General features: G+C 42.1%; 1 protein-coding gene across 11 annotated transcripts in view; it reads right to left on the reverse strand.

The window, feature by feature from the left end:
• Positions 1-27,076, reverse strand: part of USP48 (ubiquitin specific peptidase 48) — a 93,486-nt gene that overhangs the window by 58,962 nt on the left and 7,448 nt on the right. For 10 of the 11 annotated variants that reach the window (XR_198624.3, XM_045063922.1, XM_045063921.1 and 7 more), the window contains exons 2-4: positions 7,050-7,170; positions 5,296-5,452; positions 856-983 (exon numbers count right to left, since the gene is read on the reverse strand). Coding sequence is in view for 10 of the 11 variants with exons in the window: in XM_045063922.1 (XP_044919857.1) it covers positions 856-983; positions 5,296-5,452; positions 7,050-7,170 (406 nt within the window). In the remaining variant the exon portion in view is untranslated. Of the gene's footprint in view, positions 1-855; positions 984-5,295; positions 5,455-7,049; positions 7,171-27,076 lie in introns of those variants that run through there. The other variant, XM_013047993.2, reaches the window with a different exon arrangement.

Raw genomic sequence — 27,076 nt, forward strand, 5'->3', positions numbered from 1 at the left:
TTCGGATACAAACAGCGATAAGTGAGTGAAATGTTCGCGTTTTGAAGTTCGCATCTTCAAATAAGTACCAACATATGAGTTGTCAGAAATAGGACCAAGGTAAATGGGTAACATGCTGGACAGTTAAATAAATGCTCTAATTCAAAACAGAAAAAAGTTAATTTTGGGGAGGCGCCCAGGTGGCTCAGTTGAAGGACTGTCTTCAGCTCAAGTATGGTCCTGGAGTCCCGGGATCGAGTCCCACACTGGGCTCCCATCTCAGTGAGGAGTCTGCTTCTCCTTCTGACCCTCTCCCCTCTCATGCTCTCTCTCAAATAAAATCTTTAAAAAAGAAAAGGAAAAAGTTAATTTTTACAAAGCATTTTATGGGATGCCCGGGTGGCTCAGTTGGTTAAGCAGCTGCCTTCGGCTCAGGTCATGATCCCAGCATCCTGGGATCGAGTCCCACATCGGGCTCCTTGCTCGGCGGGGAGCCTGCTTCTCCCTCTGCCTGCCACTCTGCCTGCCTGTGTGCCCGCTCTCTGACAAATAAATAAATTTTTAAAAAAATTAAGAAGCATTTTACTTCACTTCCTCCTACGAACATTCTAAAGAACGCTTAGATATCTTTTTATATTTAAAAAAAACTTAAAAGGTTCCGGGGCACCCGGGTGGCTCAGTCAGTTAAGTGTCTGGCTCTTGATTTCGGTGGGCATGATCTCAGGGCCCAATCGGGCTCCGCTTTCGGTGGGCAGTCTGTCTGAGGATTCGCTCTCTCTCTCTCCTTTTCCCTCTGCCTCTCACCCCCAACTGTGCTCTTTTTCTCACAAATAAATAAATAAACCTTTAAAAAATATAGAATTTAAAGGTTCTTACCTGCTGTTGCCCTGTGTCCAAGCCCAAGGCTTTAACAAATCCCGATGGATCAATGTATCGCCTGTTACTGTTTTGCAACAAGGCAAACAAATACTGAAGATGCTCACAAATTGTCTGAGGCTCATAATCTATTGAAAAAATACGTTGTTTTTAGCAAAGTGCTACTTTTCTTTAAAATATGTACTTCTTTACATGAAAACAAATGAAGCACCCTTAACTTTATAGAATATTAGTGTTTTATGATAGTTCTAAGAATTTAATAGAAACAAATTAGTAATCACATCTGTTTGGAAGTAAGGAAGCTGCCGTGGCTATCCATACACATCCCCTAAAGGGAAGAGTTACATGTACATCCCAACAGCAACCACGACCATAGTTTTCTAGTGTCAAATCACCACTGAAAAGTTCAGTCCAATATGAAAACCACAGACTGTATTTACCATTCACATAAGATGGCCAGGTATTTTAATACAATCTCATTAATGCAAACTTGCCATGAATTAAGCAAGTGACAGGATTCAAACTGGAATGAATATAATGATGCATTTTAAAATGCTAGAATTTTAGAGTTTATTGAGTCAGGAAAGTATCTTAAATAGGAAAAGTGGATCTCAAAAGCCCCAAAGACTTGAGCATCATCTTCTGTGCAGTCACTACCCTGCGCTGCTGGCTCTGTGACAAGGATCAGCCAGGCTAACGTCTCTCCTTCACCAGCCCACGCAAGGTGAAGTGTTGACAGCAGAGGGCACTGGAGGGTCCAGTCGTGCCTGCCCCACCAGCTCCTGCAGTCAACCCTGCAGCTTCCTGCAGCGCCTCCTCTGGCAGTCACCACCGAAGGCCGCCTCCCCTGAGGCACCTCCTCTTGAAAAACCACTATGTGAATGACCTCTTAGGTGCCCTCTTAGACGACTTCACAGAGGTTTCTGAGGCCCTGGATTTCCCTGTAGACAGTTTGAAGTTGGGGTCCCTACTGAGGAAGCAACTCGGCACCTTCTCAGGCATCTAGTGAGCCTGCACAGGACACTCTGCAGAAGTCCAGATTTCAGACCGGGGCGGCGGGGGGTGCTGAGGTGGGGTGTGTGTGTGTGTGTGTGTGTGTGTGTGAGTGAAGAGTCCTCCTGGGGTGTGCATTTTTGCCCCGAGGGTAGTGGCTGTTCCCTACATCTGCTAGTCCTATAGTTTTTCAAGTCCTCTTTAATTCTTACTAACCACTCCCACCATTACTCTAATTTCCTATTCTTGGTGAATAGCTCATAACATATTTAATTGTTAAATCACTATGCTGTACACCTGATAGATTGTCAACTATAATTTTTTAAAAATCCCTTCCCAAAAGCCTCCCAATAATATATGTATGTTTTAAAAATTAAAGTCTATCTTGTAGGATATAAAAACAATTCAGGTCACCAGGCTGGCTCAGTCAGGAGGGCATATGCCCACCTCAGAATTCAAGCCCCACAGTGGGTGCAGAGACCACTTAACAATAAGAAGGCTAAGAAGGAAGCTCCTGCCCCTCCCAAATCCAAAGCCAAAGCCAAAGAAAAGGCTTTGAGGCCAAGAAAGTGGCACTGAAAGGTGTCCAAAGTCACACAAAAAAAGAAGATCTGCATGTCACACACATTCCAATGACCCAAGACACAGTATCTCTGAAGATACCCTAAATACCCTCGAAAGAGCGCCCCCAGGAGAAGCAAGCTTGACCGCTATGCCATCAAGTTCCCCCGACCACTTAGTCAGCCATGAAGAAAACAGAAGACAACACCACACTTGCGTTCACTGTGGATGTCAAGACCAACAAGCACCAGATCAAACAGGCTGTGAAGAAGCTCTCCGACACTGATGTGGCCAAGGTCAACACCATGATCAGGTTTGATGCAGGTAAGGAAGCATATGTTCAGCTGGCTCCTCACTGTGATGCTCTGGATGTTGCCAACAACATCAGGATCATCTACACGGAGTCCAGTTGGCAAAATCGAAATACGAATTCACCATGAAAAACCCTTAATATAGATGTATAAAACAGAAATAATTCCCTATTCTTTCTGTTCAAATTACTGTGTCATTTCTGTCTCCTATTTGGACTCTGAATGGTTTATCTCTTTACTACCAACTGTGACTTTTAGAAAGTCAACACTTCATTTATAAAACAAATGTAAAAATCTTACTTCCTGGGGTGCAAAGGCTTTGCAGTCCACTGAAAGGTATTCAGGTAAGTTTAGGTCTACTCCAACTCTCTTATCCTATAGGTTAGATACTTCATACTTATTAATTCCAAAGTAACTCCTCTTCTGGGACACCTGAGTGGCTTAGTTGGTTGAGGCTGCAACTCTTGATTTTGGCTCTTGGGGTCCTACGACTGAGCCCCAAGGATGGCTCTGCACTTAGCGTGAAGTCTGCCTGAGAGCCTTTCTCTCTCCCTGCTTCTCTCTGCTCTTGCACGTTCTTGTTCTCAAAATAAAAAATAATAAAGTAACTTCTCCTCTGCTGTCTTTCCTTAAAAAAAAAAAAAAAGATTTTAGAGAAAGTGAGAGAGACAGAGCATGGGCAGGAGGGGCAGAGGGATGGGGGAGAGAATCTCAAGCTGACTTCAAGCTAAGCATGGAAACTGATGTGGGGCTTGATCTCATGAGCCTGAGATTACAACTTGAGCAAAAACCGAGACAGAAGCTTAACCAACTGCACACCCCTCCAGGTGCCCGGGGCTTTCCAATCTGTAAAATAAGGGAGTGACTAAACTAGAAGCAGAACCCAGATCCCATCATATCCAACACAAAGCCTTTGCACTCCTTTTACCCTGCCTATTAAAATAGCAGCAGAAATGTACACTCTCATCAGAGAACAGGTGAGGAACAACTGTGGTAAAATATAAAAATTCATGTACTTAGAAATTAAAAAAAAAAAAAAAAAAACCCACGCATCTTTTTAAGGATAATGTTAAAACCACAATACCCAAAAGAGGCCATGACACATCATTTTATAAAACAGTTTTTATAAAACAATTTCACTTGTTGTGAAATTGTCATCTCACTGGTAAATTTATTCTTTAGCAAGATAATGCTAAAAATAAAAAAGAACCATTTTACATTAACCATCCTTTATATATAATATTACTTTAAATACTTAATACACTATTAATCTAAATTTAAATATTCTGAACTATAAAAATAAAGTTTTGGGAAATAATCTTAAAAATTTGTAAGAGAAGGGTAGGAAAAGAATTTAAGCCCTGTGGGTTTTTTTTCTTATTTTAAGTAGGCTCCATGCCCAACGTGGTGATCTAACTCAACAACCTCGAGATCAAGAATCGCATGCTCTACCAACTGAGCCAGCCAGGTTGCCCCTTAAGCACTGTGTTTTGAAGCAATGATTACTGTTAACAAGGACCAAGACTCTAAAGCAATCAATACCCATTGTGTGCAGGGCTGCCAGAAGATACCAGGCTTACAAATCCTCTATTCCCTCCCAGAGTCGAAGACATGAGCATGTGCCCAAACCTCATCACATAAAACACAGCACAAGATTTACAGGTGGGAGCAAGAGTTGAAGTTTCCAACTTGGAGCTCTGATCTATGTAATCTCAGACATTCACTGCCCTCCAACCCCCAGCTTTGAGAACGAGAAAAATCTGGTCTGTTCCATGAAAGTTCCATCTTAAAGAGAAAGCAGCCTCTAGTAGTCCATCTCTAAATAGAAAATAGTATCAATCAGGAATAATCATCCACATACTCTACATGAAATAAACTAAATAATTCCAGTAGGAAGTTTGAAACTGATTCTGTCTAAAAACCCTAAATGGGGGCACCTGGGTGGCTCAGGGTCCTGGGATCGTGCCCCACATCGGGCTCTCTGCTCAGCGGGAGGCCTGCTTCTCCCTCTCCCTACCTCTCTGCCTACTTGTGATCTCTTTGTCTCTGAGTCAAAAACAAAACAAAAAACAAAAAACCCCTAAAGGACTATAGCTGCTATTGGTGACTGATTTTGCCAAGGTTAGTAAATTTCACCTTAAATTTAGAGGGTATCAATGAAGCTGGTGTATTTGGGAATCAGGACAAAAAGATTGCTTGTGGTTACAATGAAGTATTAAGTCTCCCAAGCTAGGGAAAAGAGTAATGCTGTCTCTGCTTTATTGACTTGATTTTTATCAATCGCTACAAATTAATGGGCAACAATCACAGTGTATTACATGGAGAAACTGTAGATGTAATCTAGAAGAAATAATCGAATGGATTTCCTTCACTTGAATATGAGCCATTTCAGTGCCTAAATAATAGATTTACAGAAAAAAGGGACATTCTGAATCCTGACAGTATTTACGAAGGACTGACCGCCTACCATGCCCAGCACATAACAAGTCCTCAGAAGTTAGTTTCCAGGGTTTACAAAGTGTTCTAGCTGGCAACATGCTGTGAAGGGAGCCAGCCCCACGGCCATCCCACTAACCTTTCTCTTCTTGGATACCATCTTCCATCATGTAGTCCTTACAGGTGCTTGGACACAAGTATAGTGCTTGCCGCAGCTCCAAGTTGAGAAACCATACTTGAAGAAATGTGTTGACGTAACAAGTAGCGCCAAGGTTAGTGAGGCCCACAAATGAGTTCTACAAAAATACAAAATTTGCAATTACAAAATCAATTTCCCTTTACACAAAAAAAGTACAAGAGGAATTATTTTTTAAATTTCAGATAAAAAAAAAATCTGTTTCCACCACCAACCAACATGGCATAACCACATAAGGCTCTCTTGGCCACAGGTACTTTCATGAAAGCCCCATCTGGGTTGGCTACAGGAGTGGAGAAGACATAGGACAGCTCATCCCTGGTCTTCTAGTCTTCTCTGGCCCCTTACATCTAAAATTGAAATGACAGGCTCCGGGCCAGATCCGTTCTGAACCTGTGTACATAGGGTATTCATCTGCTATAATCCTCAAACTGTCAACATTAGGACAACGACAAAGTAAAATGTCCACAAAAGTTCCTTTCTATCATATAGATCAGGGAGAAATGGAGCAGGGGGAACTGACAACATACAACTTTTTCCAAAAACTGCAGATTCCTGAACTTACAAAGAATCATTCTTTTTAATACATGGAATATCTTATATAGCTATTTTGTGAGCACCAGGCTTTTTGCTTAGAAAATCTTAAAGGGCGCCTGGGTGGCTCAGTGGGTTAAGCCGCTGCCTTCGGCTCAGGTCATGATCTCAGGGTCCTGGGATCGAGTCCCACATTGGGCTCTCTGCTCAGCAAGGAGCCTGCTTCCCTTCCTCTCTCACTCTCTCTCTAATAAATAAATAAATCTTAAAAAAAAAAAAAAAAAAGAAAATCTTAATGTGTATTTTTAAAAAAGTAAAACTACTGGTTACACGTACAATATATAAAAATACAAGCCCAAGGGGTGCCTGGGTAGCTCAATGGGTTAAGCTTCTGCCTTCGGCCCAGGTCATGATCTCAGGGTTCTGGGATCGAGCCCCACATTGGGCTCTCTGCTCAGCAGGGAGCCTGCATCTCCCTTTCTCTGCCTGCCTCTCTGCCTACTTATGATCTCTTTCTCTGTGTCAAATAAATAAATAAATAAATAAATAAATAAAATCTTATAAAAAAAAAAAAACAAAAAAAAACCACAAACCCACACCCCCAAGAAAGCATGGTAATAATAGCACTATGGGAGCTTGCTTGTTTCCTTGATTTACCACTTCTTTAAAGAGACTTTTTTTTTTTTTAAGATTTTATTTATTTATTTGACAGAGATCACAAGTAGGCAGAGAGGCAGGCAGAAAAGAGAGAGAGGGGGAAGCAGGCTCCCTGCTGAGCAGAGAGCCCGATGCCCCAGGACCCTGGAATCATGACCTGAGTCGAAAGCAGAGGCTTTAACCCATTGGGCCACCCAGGCACCCCTAAAGAGACATTTAAAAACGAGTTCAAAATAAAATGCACAATATGAAAGCCAACACAGAATCAGCATTTTTCCCCTCCGCAGAATCTTTAGAATTAAGATTTTATAAATAAAATCTTAAAAAAAACAAAAAAATTACCATTAAGAACTATCCCAATTCAAGCAGTTTAAGTTCTACCGCTTATCCTCAAGCTGCAATGGGCTCCCCCCAACCAGTAATAGTTTCTAATTACAGATGAGAAACAAAACAACACAAACCCAGAGGAATACCCCATAGTGATCACTTAAAAAAGGATGGCTTACCTTTTTTCTCCTCTCACAGTTGGGATCATCAATGTTATGGAAACTATTTTCATCTATTTCTCCTAACCAAATATGCTCGCCAATGCCAACCAAGCAATTCGGATTTCCTTTGCAGTTTCGTCTACAAAAAAATGATTATTTGATTAAGAAATGCCATAGTTCCATAAGAAACATGTGGATTACAGCTATAATAGCATACCAGATTTCATCTATAAAATGAGGAGAACGGAGAAGATCAAACACCAAGTTCAATCTGTGAGGCTGTGGGAAAAAAGAACTCATTTACTGCGGAGAGAATTCAAACTGGCAGGACGTTCAGGGAAAAGGACTTTTGCAATCTCTAACGAAACTACACACACAGCTTCCTTTAAACCCAGGAAATTCATTTCTAAGAATTCACCCTGAAGATACACCTCGGAGAGTGCAGAAAAATCTGCACAAATCACGCCTCGGTGACTCATTACAGCAGTGTTTGTAGCTGTGAAACACTGGAAAGCCGAAGGAGCCAACAGGGGACATGGTACCTTGGCCCCACGGAGTCCTAGGAGACCAGAACAGGAAAACCACAGAAAAAACCTCTACGGATTGATGTAGAGTCCGTTTTAGGATGTATGATTAAGAGAGCAACACGCAAAACAGTATCTACAGTATGCTATTTCTTGTGTAAGAAAGATGGGGGAGTAAGAACATACCCGTGTATCTGCTCATCTGAACACAAAGAAACCAAAAGGTTAAGCCAGAGGCCAATAAAAGTGGTTACCTTCCGAACACGAGTGGGGATGAGGGTAAAAACTGGAGGGGTGTGTGACACTTTTCTGAACATACTGTTCCATACACTGCTGAACTGGGGGGCCTCTGTGAATGTGACACACGTGTACACAGACACACACACGTTAAGGATGGGGAGGGGGACCCTGAATCCAAGACAAACACATTTCAATTAAGTAACATATCCACAATGAAGGGAAGGAGGGTGAGGAACTAACCCAAGGAACCTGATGCAGATACCAGCAAGCTCTCGTAGTAATATCCTCAGACTAAAGATAAAAGGTAGAAATACCAAATCTTTATGACTTCCTTTTCGTAACAATTCTAAAAAACCACTTTCCTTATATTCTATACTTAAACAAATAAGGAAATATATTGAGGATAAAGGAAACCAAGGTTTGGAAAGTTACAAAGAGAAAGGGAGGAAGAAGAAAATGAAGCTTGTAGTACTGGGTCAGGAGTAACAGACATAAGCCTAAACTTGCAGGTAGACTAGGGTTGCCTGATAAACCACAGAACAGTAGTTACTTGAATTACAGATAAATAATAAATTTATATCAAAAAATATTTGTTGAAGGGTGCCTCCATGGCTCAGTAGGGTAAGGGTCTGCCTTTGGCTCAGGTCATGATCCTGGAGTCACTTCCGGCTCCCTGTCTGCTTCTCCCTCTGCCTCTGTCCCGCTCCATGCTCCTTCTGTCTTTCTGTCTCATGAATAAATAAATACAATCTTTAAAAAAAAAAAAAAAAAACATTGCTTGGGACGCCTGGGTAACTCCATCAGTTAAGTGGCTACCTTTGGCTCAGGTCATGATCCCAGCGTCCTGGGATCCAGCCCCACATCAGGCTCCTTGGTCAGCAGGGAGTCTGCTTCTCTCTCTGCCTGCCACTCCCCCTGCTTGTATGCCTCTCTCTCTGATTAAAAAAAAAAAAAAAGATTGCTATTGAAGAAAATAAAAATATTTGTTGTCTAAAATTTAAATGTAATTAATGGCCTTTTATCAGGTGAGGGTGTATAAGCAATTGTGTGAGCACTCCTAGCAACCAGGCCTTGATTTCTAAGTATGCTGCACTCAAAGAACCCAGGGCTCCTGGGAAAACAGCTGATTCCACGCTGGCTGGACAGAGTACAAGATGAACATGGAACATCTATTTTGCTATGCCCCCAAAATAAGGATGTACTCAAAGGATGATGGGGGACACGTTTAAAGGACAGTTTGAGGGGGACTCCCTGTGGCAAAATCAGAAACAATGAGAGGCGAATTAATGACAGGATTATGATCTACTGAGGAAACAGGAACCCACAGTGAAATGGATGAATGGGGAATGGGAAAGTCCTTCCTTAGAGAAAAAAGTTAATTGTCAAAGTAGAAGAAAATTAGAAAACCAGCATTAGGCATCCATCAGATTAATCCAAGAATCAAGCAAGCATCATTGATGGATGCTGGCAGAGGCAAGTCTGTCGAGTGGAGTGTAGGGGAGTAATGAAATATCTACATAGTCTCAAAGTATCTTAGCACAGGATGTCCATGAATTATGAAAGGAAAGACAGTAACTTTCAGTGAAGAGAGCTGGCCAACACTTCACCAAAAGATCAGTTATAGTGGTGGGTTCCTGCTGCTATGTCACTGGTGAGATGGTCTGGCCAACGTAACAGCCTCAACCTAATCATGAGGCAGCATCACACAAACCCACCATGATAAGCTTTCTACGTTCCAAAAACATCAATGTCATGAGATGAAGACTGAACGGTCCTTTCAGATTGAAAAAGACTAAAAAGAGACAACTGGCTACAGCACACAAGCTTGGATTTTCTTTTGCCTTCACAAAGGATCTATTCGTTCTGAATGCTTCAAAAGCTTGGCTAAAGCTTTATGGATAGCAGTGAAAGACTGGAAACATCAATGTCCATCAAGAATTAACTGATAGGAGCACCTGGGTGGCTCAGTGGACTAAGCCTCTCCCTTTGGCTCAGGTCATGATCTCAGGGTCCTGGGATCGAGCCCCGCATTGTGCTCTCTGCTCAGAAGGGAGCCTGCTTCCGTTCTCTCTCTCTGCCTACTTTTGATCTCTATGTCAAATAAATAAAATAAAATCTTTAAAAAAAATCATTCTTCTTTGGACAAAAATAATTTTTCTCTTCTAGCGAAAGAAGATACAAAGAAACAAACAAAACAAAAAACAGGATTCAGAATCAGGAGAGTAAACTAAAATCTTTTCTTTGAAGCAGGGTAAGGATTTACTAAGAAGATTCTTTTAACAAAAAAATGACAGCTAGGGATGCCTGGGTGGCTCAGTCGCTTAAGCATCTGCCTTCAACCTGGGTCATGATCTTGGGGTCCTAGGACGGAGTCTCCTGTTGGGCTCTTTGCTCATCCGGGAGCCTGCTTCTCCCTCTACCTCTCCCAAGCTCGCCCCTACCCTGCTTATGCTGACAAGTAAAAAAAATAAAAAATTAATTAAAAAAAAAAAAAAAAGACAGATAGCAGCACTGAACTCAGGTTCCTTACGATGGAAAAGACAGTATTGCCAGCTGGAGTAAAAACATACCTCTCAATACCAGTAGGTACTCATTCTTTCAAATCTGCTTTTTGAAATGTCAAATCTCCTTTGTTCCTTCTGCTCTTGAACAGGAAAGTGCGATGACTTTTTCACAGGATTTGGCTGTGGGGACAAGCAGCACTCTCCTATGGCGTCCACCCACACCTCATTCTCAGAAGATGGTTTTGTTTTTTTGGTGTTTTTTTTTTAAGATTTTATTTCTTTATTTGACACAGAGAGAGAGAGAGAGAGCACAAGCAGGGGGAAGCAGCACAGGGAGAGAGAGAAGCAGGCCCCCCGCCCAGCAGGAAGCCTGATGCCCATGGGACTCAATCCCAAGACCCTGGGATCATGACTGAGCTGAAGGCAGAGGCTTAACACACGGAGCCCCCCAGGAGCCCCTCAGAAGATGGTTCTTGTGAACCATTTGGATTTTACTCTTCTGCTCCCAAAAGCAAAAGAGAAACATGAAAGCAGGCTCTCTGGAGTGCCTGGCTGGCTCAATCAGAGAAGCGTCTGACTCCTGATCTCGGGGACAGGAGGTTGAGCCCCATCTTGGGCATAGAATTTACTGAAAATAATTTTTAAAAACACCTTCATTTGCCTCCAGAATCAACTACATCTACCTATCTCTCCAGGCTAAACACCCTTCCTTCTCTCTCCCAGTCTCTTTCTCTCTGGTCATTCTGAACTTAAAAAAAAAAAAAAAAAAAAAAAAGTACTTTCTTCTTGTCCCCACTGCCCCCTACCAACCCCAAATCTTGTACACTCAACTTGGTCCAAGCTGGCTCCAGCTACGGCCTAAAAATTCCATAAAACAGGGTTTCTTTTTAACTTTGAAAGGACTTCCAAAACTGATGTGAGAAGTTGAAAGCAATTTCATTAATTGCCTCTAGAGTGCTGGCATTGTTTTTTGTTTGCACACGTCTTCTTAAATTAATTGCCGGCCACATATTACTGAATTAAGTGTTCGGTCAGCTAGAACACCATCACCGTGTAGATGAGATGAAGCAGGGATAAGGCAGCAGCCCCAGGCAGAACCCATGCATTACAGGTCTCTAGAGCCACACTTCCAGGTAAGAGCCAATGGCAGTGCTTGCAATAAAAGCATTTAAGCTAATGGATTAAAGCTTTCCACACAGCGGGTAAGCCTTCTGCACAGGAGCCCAGCATTTTGTTTGTTCTCTTGTTTGGAGAAGCACAGAATCTACTTAAGAGGCATAAATCGTGAAAACATTTCTAATTACAAGCTATTACTCCCAAGCCAACCTAACCAACAGAGGAGAACACCAACACAGAAGCAAGACACCCTACAGAAGAGAACCTCTCCCATTCATCACTCGCCAGTGCCCTGAACGTCACTTGATCCACGGGAGGAGTAGCCATGGTTGTCAGGTATCATTTCTCATCATGTTTGTACCAATTTTCTAATAGCAGAAAAGTGTTTCTGCACACTTATTTCTGTCAAAGTGTAAAAAGAAATCAAGAAGGCTAAGTGTTCTAAGATAAAGGACAGGCACACATGTCTGCATAGAAAGACAACCTGTTTACCAGGTAAATACCCCAGCCAGCTTGTCCCATTTATATCACCTACTTGGCCAAAGAAACTACTGCTTAGAAATCAAGTAACTCAATTTTACACATCACAATTGTCCCTGATTTAATCTGAAAAGTGATGCCACTCAGCTTCTCTGAAATAGAAACTTCTACAACCTTGTAACGAACCGTATCTTCTACCCACTCCCCACAAGTCTTCTTCCCAGAAATCCTTCCTTCTACCTACAGGGCGATCAGAGAACCAAATCACAAAAACCAAGCCCGAAGGGCATTCAGCCTGGTTCTTCCCTTGGCTCTGGCCTACTCTCTCATCTCATATACACTTCTACATTGGTTGGTTTAAGAAGAAGGGCCCCTCAGTCGGCAGAGCATGAAATTTGATCTCAGGTTGTGAGTTCGAGCCCCAGACTAGGTCTAGAGATTTTAAAAAAGCGGGGGGGGGGGGGGGGGGGGTAGGGCCTGGATGGCCCCATTGGTTAAGCAACAGCATTCTGCTCAGGTCATGATCCTGGAGTCCAGCACTGGGCTCCCTGCTCAGCAGGGAGTCTGCTTCTCCCTCTGACCCTCTCCCCTCTCATGCTCTCTCTCACAAGTAAATAAATAAAATCTTTAAAAAAAAAAGTGTTTGTTTTATGTGGCAGATGCCTACTACTGTGTTATTTATTGTATGTGCCAAGTTTCCTCTCTCATCTACCCCTGCCCTATAGGCCCTTTAGGCCCTTTTTCTGAGAACAAACTTCCTCAGGTCCCGTGGTTCTAGAAAAGGACTTCAACTACCACCATTTTGACCCTGAACTTTATAATTGAGAAATCCTTTCCATCTTATCTCTTTATCTCAGGCATAAGATCTGAGGGGCAAAGCATCCCCCATGGGCCCCATTCTCTCACCCAAGGAATAAGAACTTTCCAAGGCCAGCAAAACGCCACTCATGACAATGGACTTCACCTTCATTGCCCACCTGCAATCTCTGCCTCACATTTTCCTTCTATAAATCTGGAAGTATTTTTGGTATGTGGTAGATAGTCTTTGAGACCCTAGTCCCCTATCTTCCGGAGGCTGGCCTCACTAAAATAAATTCCTTTCCCGTTTCACCACCACTGTGTCTCTGCCTTTGGATTTTGTCAGTGGTGAGTGCCCAAGCCTGGTCTGTCTGGGAACCCTGGAGCCAGCCACTCTTGCCCGCCCCCCACCCCACCCCCGCTCTGGCTACACTAGCAAGAGCTGCTAAGATGCAGCCCCAATCTGTCACCGAAACACAAAATCTCACAAGATCTTTCAAAGTGAGGGATGTGGGGAAAAACAACATTAGTACCTCTTAGGTGGCAGGAGACACTTCTGGAAGGTGTGGGACTTGGGGAACTCGGCTGTCTAGGAAGCAATCAACATGCTGATTTGCACGAGAAGCAGAAACAGATGGAGGTTCCAGACACACTCCCTGGCCCACCTATGTCCCTGCCTTATCCATGACTTACTTGTTTAAACTTCCCTGAATTTTAAAACCAAACAAAAAAAAAAACCTCCTGAAAAAAATTTTTTAAAGATTTTATTTATTTGACAGAGAGGACAGCAAGAGAGGGAACACAAGCAGGGGGAGTGGGAGAGGGAGAAGCAGGCTTCCTGCTGAGCAGGGAGCCCAACGTGGGGCTCAGCCCCAGGACCCTGGGATCATAACCTCAGCTGAAGGCAGATGCTTAACAAATGAGCCACCCAGGCGCCCACCTCTTGAAATTTCTTAACTGAGCTATTTTTCTTTTCTTTTCTTTCTTTTTTTTTTTTAAAGATTTTATTTATTTATTTGACAGAGAGAAATCACAAGTAGTCGGAGAGGCAGGCAGAGAGAGAGAGAGAAGCAGGCTCCCTGCTGAGCAGAGAGCCCGATGTGGGACTCGATCCCAGGAACCTGAGATCATGACCTGAGCCGAAGGCAGCGGCTTAACCCACCAAGCCACCCAGGCACCCCAACTGAGCTATTTTTCTTATGGCTATGCTAGTTCCAAGTTCGTATCACCTGTGTCGAGGAGTAACAAATATGAACTAAAGCTTTTTCTATTGCCAACACTCCAAAAAAGCCAATTCAGTCTCTCTCGGGCCTTTTTCTTTTCTTTTCTTTTTAAAATATTTTATTTATTTGACAGAGAGAAAGAGAGAAGAGAGAGCAAGAGAGGTAACACAAGCAGGGGGAGGGGGAGAAGGAGAAGCAGGCTTCCCACCAAGCAGGGAGCTCACCCAGTGCAGAGCTCAATTCCAGGTCTGGGATAATGACCCAAGCCGAAGGCAGACACCCAACTGAGAAACCCAGGCACCCCTCCAGACCTAATTCCTTTTTTTTTTTTTTAAAGATTTTTATTTATTTATTTGACAGACAGAGATCACAGGTAGGCAGAGAGACAGGCAGAGAGAGAGGAGGAAGCAGGCTCCCTGTGGAGCAGAGAGCCCGATGCGGGGCTCGATCCCAGGACCCTGGGAATCATGACCTGAGCCGAAGGCAGAGGCTTTAATCCACTGAGCCACCCAGGCGCCCCCAGACCTAATTCTTAAAGTGGTTGTCTCCTCCTCTAAACTTTCTTACAGGACTAGTTAACAAAGGGAAAACACTCCAATCCAAAGAAATGCAGTTAAAATAGTCATGAAAGAGATCTTTTCTTATCCAATCAGCAAAAACTCCCCAGTGACGAAACAAGGTAAAGTGAGAGCCATTGTGCACTCACTGCCAATGTGCTGAATAACAAAACACACGCCTTTGGAAAAACATGAAAATGGCTCCAAATATTAAATGACACCAACATTTTCCTTCAATAATTCTACTCCTGGGCATATATTCACAGAATACACAACACTGTGGTCATGAAAAAACGATGAATCCCAATGGGTACTTTTTCCAGAACCGTGTGACAGAAGAACACCAAGCGGCTGAAGTGGTAGACAAGGGACAGGTTCCAAAATGTCTGGTATGACATGCTAAGCAGCTGGGACATGACTCGCCAGCACAACACCTTGGCAGCAGTCCCAGTGGAGGATGCCGTCCTAAACCAGTTTAGCGGCAATGAGAATGGAAGAAAGCTAAATTCAAGTTTATCAATGAGAGAAAATCAACAGGACCTAGGGACCCCTTAGATGGTGGGGGAAGAAGGGAAGAAGGGGCGCCTGGGTAACTCCATCAGTTAAATGTCTGCCTTAGGCTCAGTCCATGATCCCAGGGCTGGGATTACGCCCCTCGGGATCCCTGGCTCAACCGGGAGCCTGCTTCTCCCTCTCTCCCTCTGCCCCTCCCCCTGCCTGAGCTCACTCACTCTCTCAAATAAATAAATAAAACATTTTTAGAAAAGCTGGGGGGGGGGGGGTTCCTGCAGTGATGCCTAAAGCTGTAAAGAATGAAAATAACTTTCCATAAATCAAAAACTGTTTAGCTGGGGACTGGAAAAACAACAGGCTAGGTATCTAGGGTACAAACCACTGACTTTCTCTCATACTAACCACAGTAAGAGATCAAAGTTTGAGCTGTTCTGACAGATCTCCAAGGATCTGTCATTTAAGAGTATCTTCCAACAAAATGGAAAAAATTTAAAGCCAGCGATTCATAATTGTTATGCAGCTGAAAAAAAAATTATTTGACTAGGAGAGGGGGTGGGGCTCCAACCCCAGCAGTCATTTAAAACAGCTATTCCTTTGCTGTTCCTCATCATCTTTTAGTTCCTTAGCTCTTAGGAACATCACTTTACACAGACCGCCCAGGCTTGCAAACTTCCTTCCCTGCTTCAAGTGAAGATCGGACTACACCGAGAAACTTCGCCTAATGCATCACACACCTGCAAAACAATCTGTTACACGTATAATATAGACTTACTGGTCTTCACATCCTTCGACCCAGAACTACCATTTTCAAGAATGCATCCTAAGCACAGACATCAACAAACACTTTCAAAGATAATCATCGCTATTTAGACACAAGCTACTTGCCCAATCACAGGAAAGACACCAGTGTTATTTACAACAGAAAACTGTTTCGAAACAAGCTACCTGCCCAACCACAGGGACAATGTTAAAGGGGAGGCAGCAGAGTGCAGTGAAGGAATACTACGCAGCCATTATAACTCTTTTCCGACAATACTCTGAGACTTGTGACCTTGTTCAAGACAGAATTCTAAATAAATAGGATACAAAGTTATCCATTACGACTCTAATTTTTCCAAGGGGAAGGGAGTGATGTTTTAATTTCTTTTTTTTTAAACAGTTTTGAGGGGTGCCTGGGTGGGCTGGGCTTCTGCCTTTGGCTCAGGTTATGATCTCAGGGTCCTGGGATCGAGCCCTGCATCTGGCTCTCTGCTCAGTGGGGAGCCTGATCACCACCCCACCCCCCCACACCCCCCCCGGCTCTGTGCCTACTTGTGATCTCTTTTTGTGTGTCAAATAAATAAATAAAATCTTAAAGGAAAAAAAAAAGGTTTTGAAAAAAGTAATCACAAGGGAAATTAGAAAATACTTTGAAATGAATAGAATGTACCAAAAATTGTGAGATGCAGCTCAATTAGTGGTTAGAGGGGAATTTCTAGCATTAAATGTTTAGACAGACTGATCAATCCATATTTTAAAAAACCAGCCTCTGGGGTCCTTGGCTGTCTCAGACGGTAGAGCACATGACTCTTGATCGCAGGCTGGTAGTATGAGGCACACGTGTGGGGTAATAGTTTACTTAAAATTAAAAAAAAAAAAAAAAAGCAAATACAAGCCAGCCCCAAACCATATATACCCCAGTTCTTAGTTATGACAAATTTCAGGAACGTCAAATCAGCACATGTTGACAGATACTTTACATTCTGGTCATTCAGTTACTCTGAATCCCCTTAGAAACTCATGTCTATAAAACATGTGAGTAATACATGCGGCGGTATGACTATTCTGCTTCTCTGACCTCCAGTGAGAGCAGAAGTTAATGCAAACAAGGGACTAGGGCCAGTCTGGATGCTCAGAGAGCGGCTGCATGGCGGTTTCAAGCCGCCAACAATAAATGGTCACTAGATAGGTCACGACACAACAGGAGTTAACAGTAAACACTATCATTTTCTATAACCCAAACCTACCATCTCATAAAAGCAACTAGACTTCACAGGGTGACACATTCTGTCCCACAGAGATGCCCACATAATTATCGGGCCAGAGAATGATGAAATGAAAGACCACATCCTAGGCATCAAACAAGGGCTCACAGCCCAGGAGGTGACAAGTAAAAGGAGAGCTTCCGAGACATAAATGCAGCGGTGGCATCAAGCATGGGACCCCGAAGCGGAGATCCCACAGGACGGAAGGCAGTCCTGTGAAGGTGAAAGTCTCCAAGGGCACTCAGGAACTCAACCCACGTGCGACACGAACTAAAGAGCATTCTGGGCGGACAGCTCATGGACCCGGAAGGCTGGAGGAGCAAGCTAGAGGAAATGGATGCCGGCTCACCTGCCATGCTCCAAGACCGAAGGAGGTCTTCCTACCACGGCAGGTCAGCACAGCTGGCGGCTCTGCCAAGAGGAAGACAGGAAGGCCAAGGAGGCTGCAGAAGTCAGGGGCTCCGCTCGCAGAAGACCGCAAATACTGAGAGAAGAGCTTGGACTTCATCCAGCAAGCAAGAAGGAGCCAGTTTAAGGTTTCCGAAAAGAAAACTAACTGTGGGGCACCTGGGCGGCTCAGTCGGTTATGTGTCTGCCTTTGGCCTGGGTCACAATCCCAGGATCCAGGGATAGAGCCCACATCAGGCTCCCTGCTTGCAGGGAAATTGCTTCTCCCTCTCCTCCTCACTCATGCTCTCTCCAAATAAAATCTTTAAAAAAAAAAGAATCAGATTTTCACTGCAGAAAGATCCTCTAATTGTGCTTCTCAACCACAGTGCCTTCTAAGAATCACCTGAAGATTCCACAAGTTTTTCATTGTCAATAAACACCATTCTTATAAAGCTCTTCCTGCTTCTTAGTAAGACAAGTTTTAAGCCTTTAAGGTTATTTTTTTTTTAATTTTAAGTCCTGACTGTGTGTGTGTAAGAGACAGAAAGACCAATGAGAGAAAGGGGGTGCAGTAGTAATGAAGAGATCAGAAGTGAGGATGGGAAATGTAAGAAGCTGGACCAGATAAGAGGTCAACAGCACTTATCACTGTTCAGTTTTTGTGTGGTGAAGGGAAAAATGAAATCAGGTTTTTATGAATGCAGCTGCATTTAAAATCTTTTAAAAGAAAAACAGAAATCACAAATGCTTTGAGGATACTCACATCTAGAATTCTGTAAAATGTTCATTCACTTAACAACCTGATTTCATTTGAAATTCTGATTTCTGGCCAAAAGGATCCAAACCAGCCAATAGCAAACAGGACAGATAAGGTATGAGGATCCTGGCTTACCATGTTTTGTAAAGTGCAGTTACACCATTCTGAGGTTGGATGACTGGCTCTATAGCAGCTTTTTCGTTTGAGGGTCTCAAGGTTAGAACTTTCACCGAAAGTTTCTTTCTTCCATCCTTCTAAGATGCAAGCTTGCTATAAAACATTTGGCAGTATTAGGGGCACCTGAGTGGCTCAATGGATTAAAGCCTCTGTCTTTACCAGAGGAGCCTGCTTCCCCCTCTTTCTCTGCCTGCCTCTCTGCCTGCTTGTGATCTCTCTCTGTCAAATAAATAAATAAAAATCTTTAAAAAAAAAATTAAATATACTCCTATACCAGGGCGCCTGGATGGCTCAGTGGCTTTAAGCCTCTGCCTTCGGCTCGGATCATGATCCCAGGGTCTTGGGATCCAGCCCTGAGTCGGGCTCTCTGCTCAGCGGGGAGCCTGCTTTCCCCTCTCTCTCTGCCTGCCTGCCCTCTCTGCCTACTTGTGATCTCTGTCAAATAAATAAATAAAATCTCTAAAAATATATATATATACACTCGTACACCAAACAATAATCATGCTCATTGTGCTCCTAGGTATGTATCCAAAGGGATGAAAAACATCCACACAAAGCCTTCCCACAAATATTTACAAAGCAGCTATACACTTAATTGGCAAACTCTGAAGTAACTAAGAAATCCTTAAGTAGGGGATAAAGAACAGATAAACTATAATACAGCCAGTGAAATACTATATGGCACTAAAAAGAAATGAGCTACCAAGCCATGAAAAAAAGCTTAACTGAATACTATTAATTCAAAGAAATCAGTATGAAACGATTAAGTACTATTTCTAACTATATTATTTTGGAAAAAGTAAACCAATGGAGAGTAAAAAGTATAGTTGGAGGATGTCAGGAAGGATGGACAGGCAGGGCAGAGGACTTTTAACCAGTGAAATTATTCCATATGATACTGTAATAGTGGATGTATGTCTTTATCTACTTGCCCAAACCCACAGAACACACACACCACCAAAAAGAAAACCCTGATGTAAACTACAGACACTGTGAAAGTTACCAGAAAGGAAAGGGGTGGGAGGGATGAGTTAAATAGGTAATGGGGATTAAGGAGTCCATTTATTTCACTACATGGGTCACCTGAAACTATTATTACACGGTATGTTAACTAACTGGAATTTAAATTAAACAAACAAAAAAATATCCAGCAGGAAAAAATGGAAGAGTACCAAATGCCACTTCTTCCCCAGTATTAAAAAAAAAAACAAAACAAAACTGGGGCACCAGGCTGGTCAGTGGGTAGGCCATGCGACTCCTGATCTTGAGGTTGTGAGTTTGAGCCCCACACTGGGCTGGGAGATTACTTTAAATAAACAAATAAGTAAATAAAGTGTTGGGAGAAAAAAACACCAACCTAAAACTAAAAAAACCAAACCAGGGGCACCTGGGTGGCTCAGTAGGTTAAGCCACTGCCTTTGGCTCGGGTCATGATCTCAGGGTCCTGGGATCAAGCCCCGCATCGGGCTCTCTGCTCGGCAGGGAGCCTCCTCCTCTCTCTCTCTCTGCCTACTTATGATCTCTGTCTGTTAAATAAATAAATACAATCTTAAAAAATAAAATAAAAAAAAATTAATAAAAACAAAAAACAAACCATAGACATTGGGTGACAATGAGGTGTGAAGGGAGGTCCACTGAGTTAATAAGTGTAACCCTCCGGGGGTGCCTTCATGACTCAGTCAGTCCGCTGAGTGTCCTACTCTTGATTTTGGCTTGGGTCATAACCTCAGCAGGGAGTCTGCTTAGATTCCCTCCCCCTCTGCTTCTCCCCCAACACCATTCGGGTGGGCTGGCTCTCTCCCTTCCTCTCTCTCTAAAATAAATAGATCTTGAAACAAGCGTAACCCTCCGGAGGGAAACACTGATAGTGGGCGAGCAGGCGTGTGTTAGGACAGGAGGTACACGGGAAATCTCTGTACTTCTGCTCAATATTGCTGTGACCCTAAAACTTCTCTGAGAAATAAAGTCTTGGGGACATCTGGCTGGCTCAGTCAGTAAAACATGTGACTCTTGATCTTGGGGTTGGGGAGTTCAAGCCCCACATCAGGCACAGAGCCTACTTAAAAATAAAACAGAACTGGGCGCCTGGGTGGCTCAGTGGGTTAAGCCGCTGCCTTCGGCTCAGGTCACAATCTCAGGGTCCTGGGATCGAGTCCCATATGGGGCTCTCTGCTCAGCAGGGAGCCTGCTTCCCTCTCTCTCTCTCTCTGCCTGCCTCTCTCTCCATCTACTTGTGATCTCTCTCTGTCAGATAAATAAATAAAATCTTAAAAAAAAATAAAACAGAACAACCAGACACCCCTAAATACAAAATACAAAAATAAAGTCTACTGAAAAAATCTGAATGAACAGGAACATTTCAATGTATGTATTTTTACCTCAATTGTTTAAAGCTTTTGACTTCTTAAAAAAAAACAAAACTAAGAAGCTTTTAACTACTATACCAGAACAGTGTATGCAGCATGCTACCTTGTGTAGGAAAGGGGAGGAGTAAGAAAATGTTTGCTTTTATGTACACAAAGAAACACTGAAATAATCTGATGGGATGATGTGGGGAGCTGTGGCAATGTACATTCTCAATGTACACAAAACCATTTTCCTAACAAAATATATACAAATAAAAATGTTTTCGGGGCACCTGGGTGGCTCCGTGGGTTAAAGCCTCTGCTTTCGGCTCGGGTCATGATCTCAGGGTCCTGGGATTGAGCCCCGAATCGGGCTCTCTGCTTAGCAGGGAGCCTGCTTCCCCGCCCGCCCCCCCCACCCAGCCCACCTGCTTCTCTGCCTACTTGTGATCTCTGTCAAATAAATACATAAAATCTTAAAAAAAAAATGTAAATCATTTTCTTTTTTTTTTTTTAAGATTTTATGTATTTATTTGACAGAGAGAGAGATCACAGTAGGAGAGAGGAAGGGAAGAGATCACAGAGAGAGAAAGGGAAGCAGGCCCCCTGCTGAGCAGAGAGCCTGATGTGGGACTCCATCCCAGGACCCTGAGATGATGACCTGAGCCGAAGGCAGCGGCTTAACCCACTGAGCCACCCAGGCGCCCCTGTAAATCATTTTCCTATTTAAACTAGATAACTATCAACTAATCACATAAAATTATTTTACTTTACATTTTTATTGAAGAAGAAACTTTTTACTTAAGTTACTAAAGCACCTATTTTCTCGATGCAGTGAAAATAAAGGAAAAATAAGATAATCTGAACTCTAGGTTCTCATGACGGAAAATTGTACATGTTTTTATTCATGGACTGTACCAAATTCTCAGGTATTAGACATGCAAGATATAAGCAAAAATAAAAATAAAAGAGCCACAAACAGGTCCCTTGGCACTTATGTCCCTGTTCTAGGATTTCTCTGAAATACATACTGAAGTCTTAGGCAAAAAATAAGTTTGAGCAGCAACTGACAAAGGCAATACAATTCAACACCAACCTTACGTTAAACATCATGGATGGAAGTCGTCCTAAAGTGTTGACAATCCTTTAAAGTTTATTAGATCTATAAAAAATTTAAATATATATTTTTTTAAGTTTCAGAATCCAATCAACCTGTGAGGCTCTGCCAACTACCAAAAGTAGAAACATCTTCCTTTTTCCAAACCTCAAAAGTTATGCCCCACTAAATTGAGATTCGAAAACTGCAATGTATAAAAATGATCAATACACCCAAAACTCTTGTAATTAGCATATTAAATCAGTTGGCCTGAAATTCAAATTTCTATTAGAGAAAGGGATTAGCCAAACAAAAGGGATTTAAGAAGTGAGCTAACTCAAATACTATGAATCTAGTTTCTAAGAGGATATTCCTCAAACTGGTATTCAAAGAAAAACGCTGGGAGGTAGAAGAAAAGTACTAACTGGCAAGTCAAAAGTCTTTTCCTATGTGGATAGGCTTATTTAACCATTACAATTTGGAAATTTGGGGTGCCTAGGTGGCTTACTGGGTTAAGCCACTGCCTTCGGCTCGGGTCATGATCTCAGGGTCCTGGGATCAAGGCCCACATTGGGCTCTCTGCTCAGTGGGGAGCCTGCTTCCCCCCCTCTCTCTGCCTGCCTCTCTGCCTAATTGTTATCTCTATCAAATAAATAAATTCTTTTTTTTTTAAAGATTTTATTTATTGGGTGCCTGGGTGGCTCAGTGGGTTAAGCCTCTGCCTTTGGCTCAGGTCATGATCTCAGGGTCCTGGGATCGAGCCCCACGTCGGGCTCTCTGCTCAGCAGGGAGCCTGCCTCCCCCTCTCTCTGCCTGCCTCTCTGCCTACTTGTGATCTCTGTCAAATGAGTAAATAAAATCTTAAAAAAAAAAAAAAAGACTACTTATTTGAGAGAGAGAGGGTGAGACAACACAAGCAAGGAAATGACAGAGGGAGAAAAACCTTCACGGGGCTCCATCCCAGGACTCTGAGATCGTGACCGAAGCCGAAGGCAGACACTGAACTTACTGAGCCACCCAGGGGCCCCAAAACTCACAGAAGTCTTTAAAATTTCATACTCAATAGCAAGGGCACAGAGTGACAGGGATGTTCAGGTACTGCACACAGATGGGGGGAGCCTGGGTGAATCAGTCAGTTGGGTGTCCAACTTCTCTTTTCAGACCAGGTCCTAGTAGTTCAGGGTCGTGGGATCGAGGCCCACATGAGGCTCTGAGCTCCGCAGGGAGTTTGTTTCACATTCTCTTCCCCTCCCACTCATGCATCCTTGCTCTCAAATAAATGAATAAAATCTTAAAAGGGGGGGGGGCGGGTTCATGTAACTTTTACAATCTTTCTTTTAAGAAAATAAACAAAGCAGACACTTTACTTACAAGGATGCTCAGAAAGAGCTAACAAAAGAAGGGGAGCGAGAAAAAGGGGCGCAGGCAAATGCTCAGTAGGAAAATGGCTAAATTTTGGGCCATGTAAAATGAAATATATGCAATGACTAGAAATTAGTACTTTTATAAACTCTGTAATACTCTGGGAACACATTCTTAGTATTAAGTTACAAAGTACCTTTTCAAAATATGCAGAATATGGCATTGTTTTTACATATATGCAGGAAAATCAAAAGGAATTTTATGAAAATATTATAATCTTGTTCTCTGGGTGGTAGCTTTTATTTGAGAGGAGTTCAAGTCAGCAGTGAGCTCAAATTCCTTAGAAGCCCAATGCAACTATATTTCATTTTAGCTTATCTGTACTTCTCAAATTGAAGTGCACATCAGTGAATGTATAATAAAGCCACAAGAAAAGCATCCTCTGCCAACCTTGACTCTAAATTTCAATTAGTTTTACCAAAAAAGGTTAAAAGAATTTTTGTAATATTACACAGAAAACAAAAGAATTTTAGAACAAATGAGTTTTTTCTTCTATTCCAATTCTTTGTTAAGATTGTCCCAAATAGAATAACATTTTCTTAATAATCAGATCATTACCTTGGAAGCTAAGAGAAATATATGAAGTACAGAGAATTCTCAAAAGGCTCATTTGGTTAATTTTTATTTTTTTTTTCCCTATGTATGTCCTCTCTTTCCCTTGGAATCACTGCTTTTTCTATCATCAAAGATCTTTACCACTAGGAGTCATTCAACACTCATCTTACACTGATAAGGTCACAGTGAAAAAGAAATCCTTAAATTCTTCCAGGACCCTTCTTCCCAAATGACACGAATAAAATTAGTCAATTCCAAATGGACTGTGGACTACAGATCTCCTTCTGAAAGACAATACAATATAGCTTTGTAGAGGATATCTTTAGGACCTGGGGGAAGGTGATGATTTCTTAAACAGAATACATGCAAAAAGCAATAATAATAATAAAGAAAATATTGCTAAACTGGACTACTCAGAAATTATTACTCCTGTTCGTCAAAAGATGCTGTTAAGAGAATAAGGCGGGGCTCCTGGTTGGCTCAGTCAGTGCAGCAAGACATTTGATCAGGTTTCTAAGTTAAGCCCTATGCTGGATGGAGAGATTACTTAAAAATCTTTTAAAAAGACATTTAAGGGGCACCTGGGTGGCCCAGTGCGTCGAAGCCTCTGCCTTCGGCTCAGGTCATGATCCGGGGGTCCTAGGATCAAGGCCCATGTCGGGCTGTCTGCTCAGCAGGGACTCTGCCTCCCTCTCTCTCTCTGCCTACTTGTGATATCTGTCTGTCAAATAAATAAATAAAATCTTTTAAAAAATAATAAATAAAAATAAAAAAATTTTAATTTCAATGAGGCTTAAAAAATTCAACAAGCACCCCACTGGAGGATATGTAAATAGTAGAATATGAAAAGGTCAATTTCATTGGTCAACTGAGAAATGCAAATTAAACCATAAGGAGATAACCATGACACATCCATCATAATGGCTAAAATTAAACAGATTATGGTGAGGATATGTAGAAAATGAACTCTTTCACACAGTACTCAGGAGAGTATAATGTGATATAATCATTTTGGAAAACAGTCTGTCATTATCTAATAAGCTAAATAAACACTGATGACCCAGCAAGTCCTCTTGTATCAAAAATGTATATATATGGGGGGAAAGTGTATGTATATGTTATTAAAAGATACATACAAGAATGCTTACCACAACTTTATTCCAATAACAGCCAAATTCTGGAAAAATTCCAAAAGACCGTCACCACCAGAAAGGATCAAGTTACACTGTAACACAATGGAATACTGCACAGCCTTAAAAATGAACCCACTACTGCTACCCACAATGTAGACAAACCACACTGTGAGAGCAAATGAAGCCAGAATGAACTACAATGTATAATTAATTGTATACAAAGTTCAAAATAGGCAAAATAATCTGTGGTGTCCAAAGTAAGGGTAGTGGTTACTTTTGAGGAGGAGGATGTTAATGACCAGTAAGAGGCAGTAAAGGAAAGATGGGTGTCTTCAGGGATGCTAGCAACATTTTAATCTTGGTGGTAGATACATAGTTATGTTCCCTTGTGATAATTTCCCCTGTGTAATGTTTATGATTGGTATACTTTTCTGTAGGTAAAAAAATAAATTGAGCCCACATAGGGCTGCCTACTCAGCGAGGTGCCTGCTTCTCCCTCTCCCACTCCCCCTGCTTGTTCCCCCCCCCCTCTCTCTCTCTCTGTGTCAAATAAATAAATAAATAATCCTTAATGTACCAAAAGGAAAAGAACAACAAAAAAAAAAAAACCCACCAAAGTAAAAAAAAAAAAAAAAAATTAGGAAAAAGGATCTTCAGCAGAAGTATTCAAAAAGTTCTTGATAATCAGTTAGAAAATGATCAACAATCAAGGACACACAATTCACAGTAGAAATACAAATGGCCAACACATATAAAAAGATGCTCAATGGTAATAGCAAAAAAAAAAAAAAAAAGGCATAGGAAAATAACATGCTTTAACTATTAAAGTAGGTGTTTGAAATAAGAATGTCTGGGGTGGAGGGGCGCCTGGGTGGCTCAGTGGGTTAAAGCCGCTGCCTTCGGCTCGGGTCATGATCCCAGGGTCCTGGGATCGAGCCCCGCATCGGGCTCTCTGCTCAGCGGGGAGCCTGCTTCTTCCTCTCTCTCTGCCTGCCTCTCTGCCTACTTGTGATCTCTCTGTCAAATAAATAAATAAAATCTTTTAAAAAAAAAAAAAAAGAATGTCTGGGGTGGGAAGGTGGGAAGTAGGGTGACTCTAGAATGCAGTGTTCAACAGTATGACCCTCTACCACCTATCAAAATTTTAAATGGTCATCATGCCCTTTTTCTCTTTCTCATCCAGCAACCTAAGTGAAAACATTCACTCAATGAAGATATATATAAGAGGGATGTTCACAGAAGCATATCTGTATGGTATCAAAAACTGAGAACCCGGAGGTTCACCAACAGGGAACTGCTGAACAGTTAACACATCAGCCTCCACACAATGAAATATTACATGCCTATTAATAGAGTAAGGTAAATTTTCTAGGTGTTATCAAATAAAAAGGTGTTATAAAATCAAAACAAATTACAGAGGGGCGCCTGGGTGGCTCAGTGGGTTAAAGTCTCTGCTTTGAACTCAGGTCATAATCCAAGGGTTCTGGGATAGAGCCCCGCATCAGGCTCTCTGCTCAGCAGGGAGCCTGCTTCCTCCTCTTTCTCTGCCTGCCTCTCTGCCTACTTGTGATCTCTCTCTGTCAAATAAATAAATAAAATCTTAAAAAAAAAAAATTACAGAAAGTATGTAGTGTGACATTTCTCCCCTTTTTTCTAAAATAATAATTACACTGATTCTATTCTGCCTTATCTGTAAAATACATGGCACATGAAGGAAGGAACCTCATCTTCTGGGGGGTTATCTCAGAGCCATTCTAGAATACTACACCAAATCTATAGTAGGTGCCAAAATTATCTGTTGAATAAAAGAATGAATATTTACTCCAGTAAGATATACAGCAGACACTCAAATATTTGAATTTAAAAGACACAGAAAGGAAAAAATATATATACATATATATATTTTTTAAGTTTTTATTTATTTATTTGACAGACAGAAGACAGAGATCACAAGTAGGCAGAGAGGCAGGCAGAGAGAGGGAGGGGGAAGCAGGCTCCCCGCAGTGCAGAGAGCCTGAAGCCAGAACCCTGAGATCATGACCCGAGCCTAAGGCAGTGGGTTTAAACCTGCGGCTTAACCCCTGGGCCACCCAAGTGCCCCAACAATATACTATTTTAACAATGGTTAGTTTGCCTGAGATTGAGGGACTTTGACTTTGCACAAAAATTAAGGACAAAGTATTCTCTAGGT

The sequence above is a fragment of the Mustela putorius genome, unplaced genomic scaffold (assembly GCF_011764305.1).
Source record: "Mustela putorius furo isolate JIRA1106 unplaced genomic scaffold, ASM1176430v1.1 tig00003853_pilon_pilon_pilon, whole genome shotgun sequence".
Classification (NCBI taxonomy): domain Eukaryota; kingdom Metazoa; phylum Chordata; class Mammalia; order Carnivora; family Mustelidae; genus Mustela; species Mustela putorius.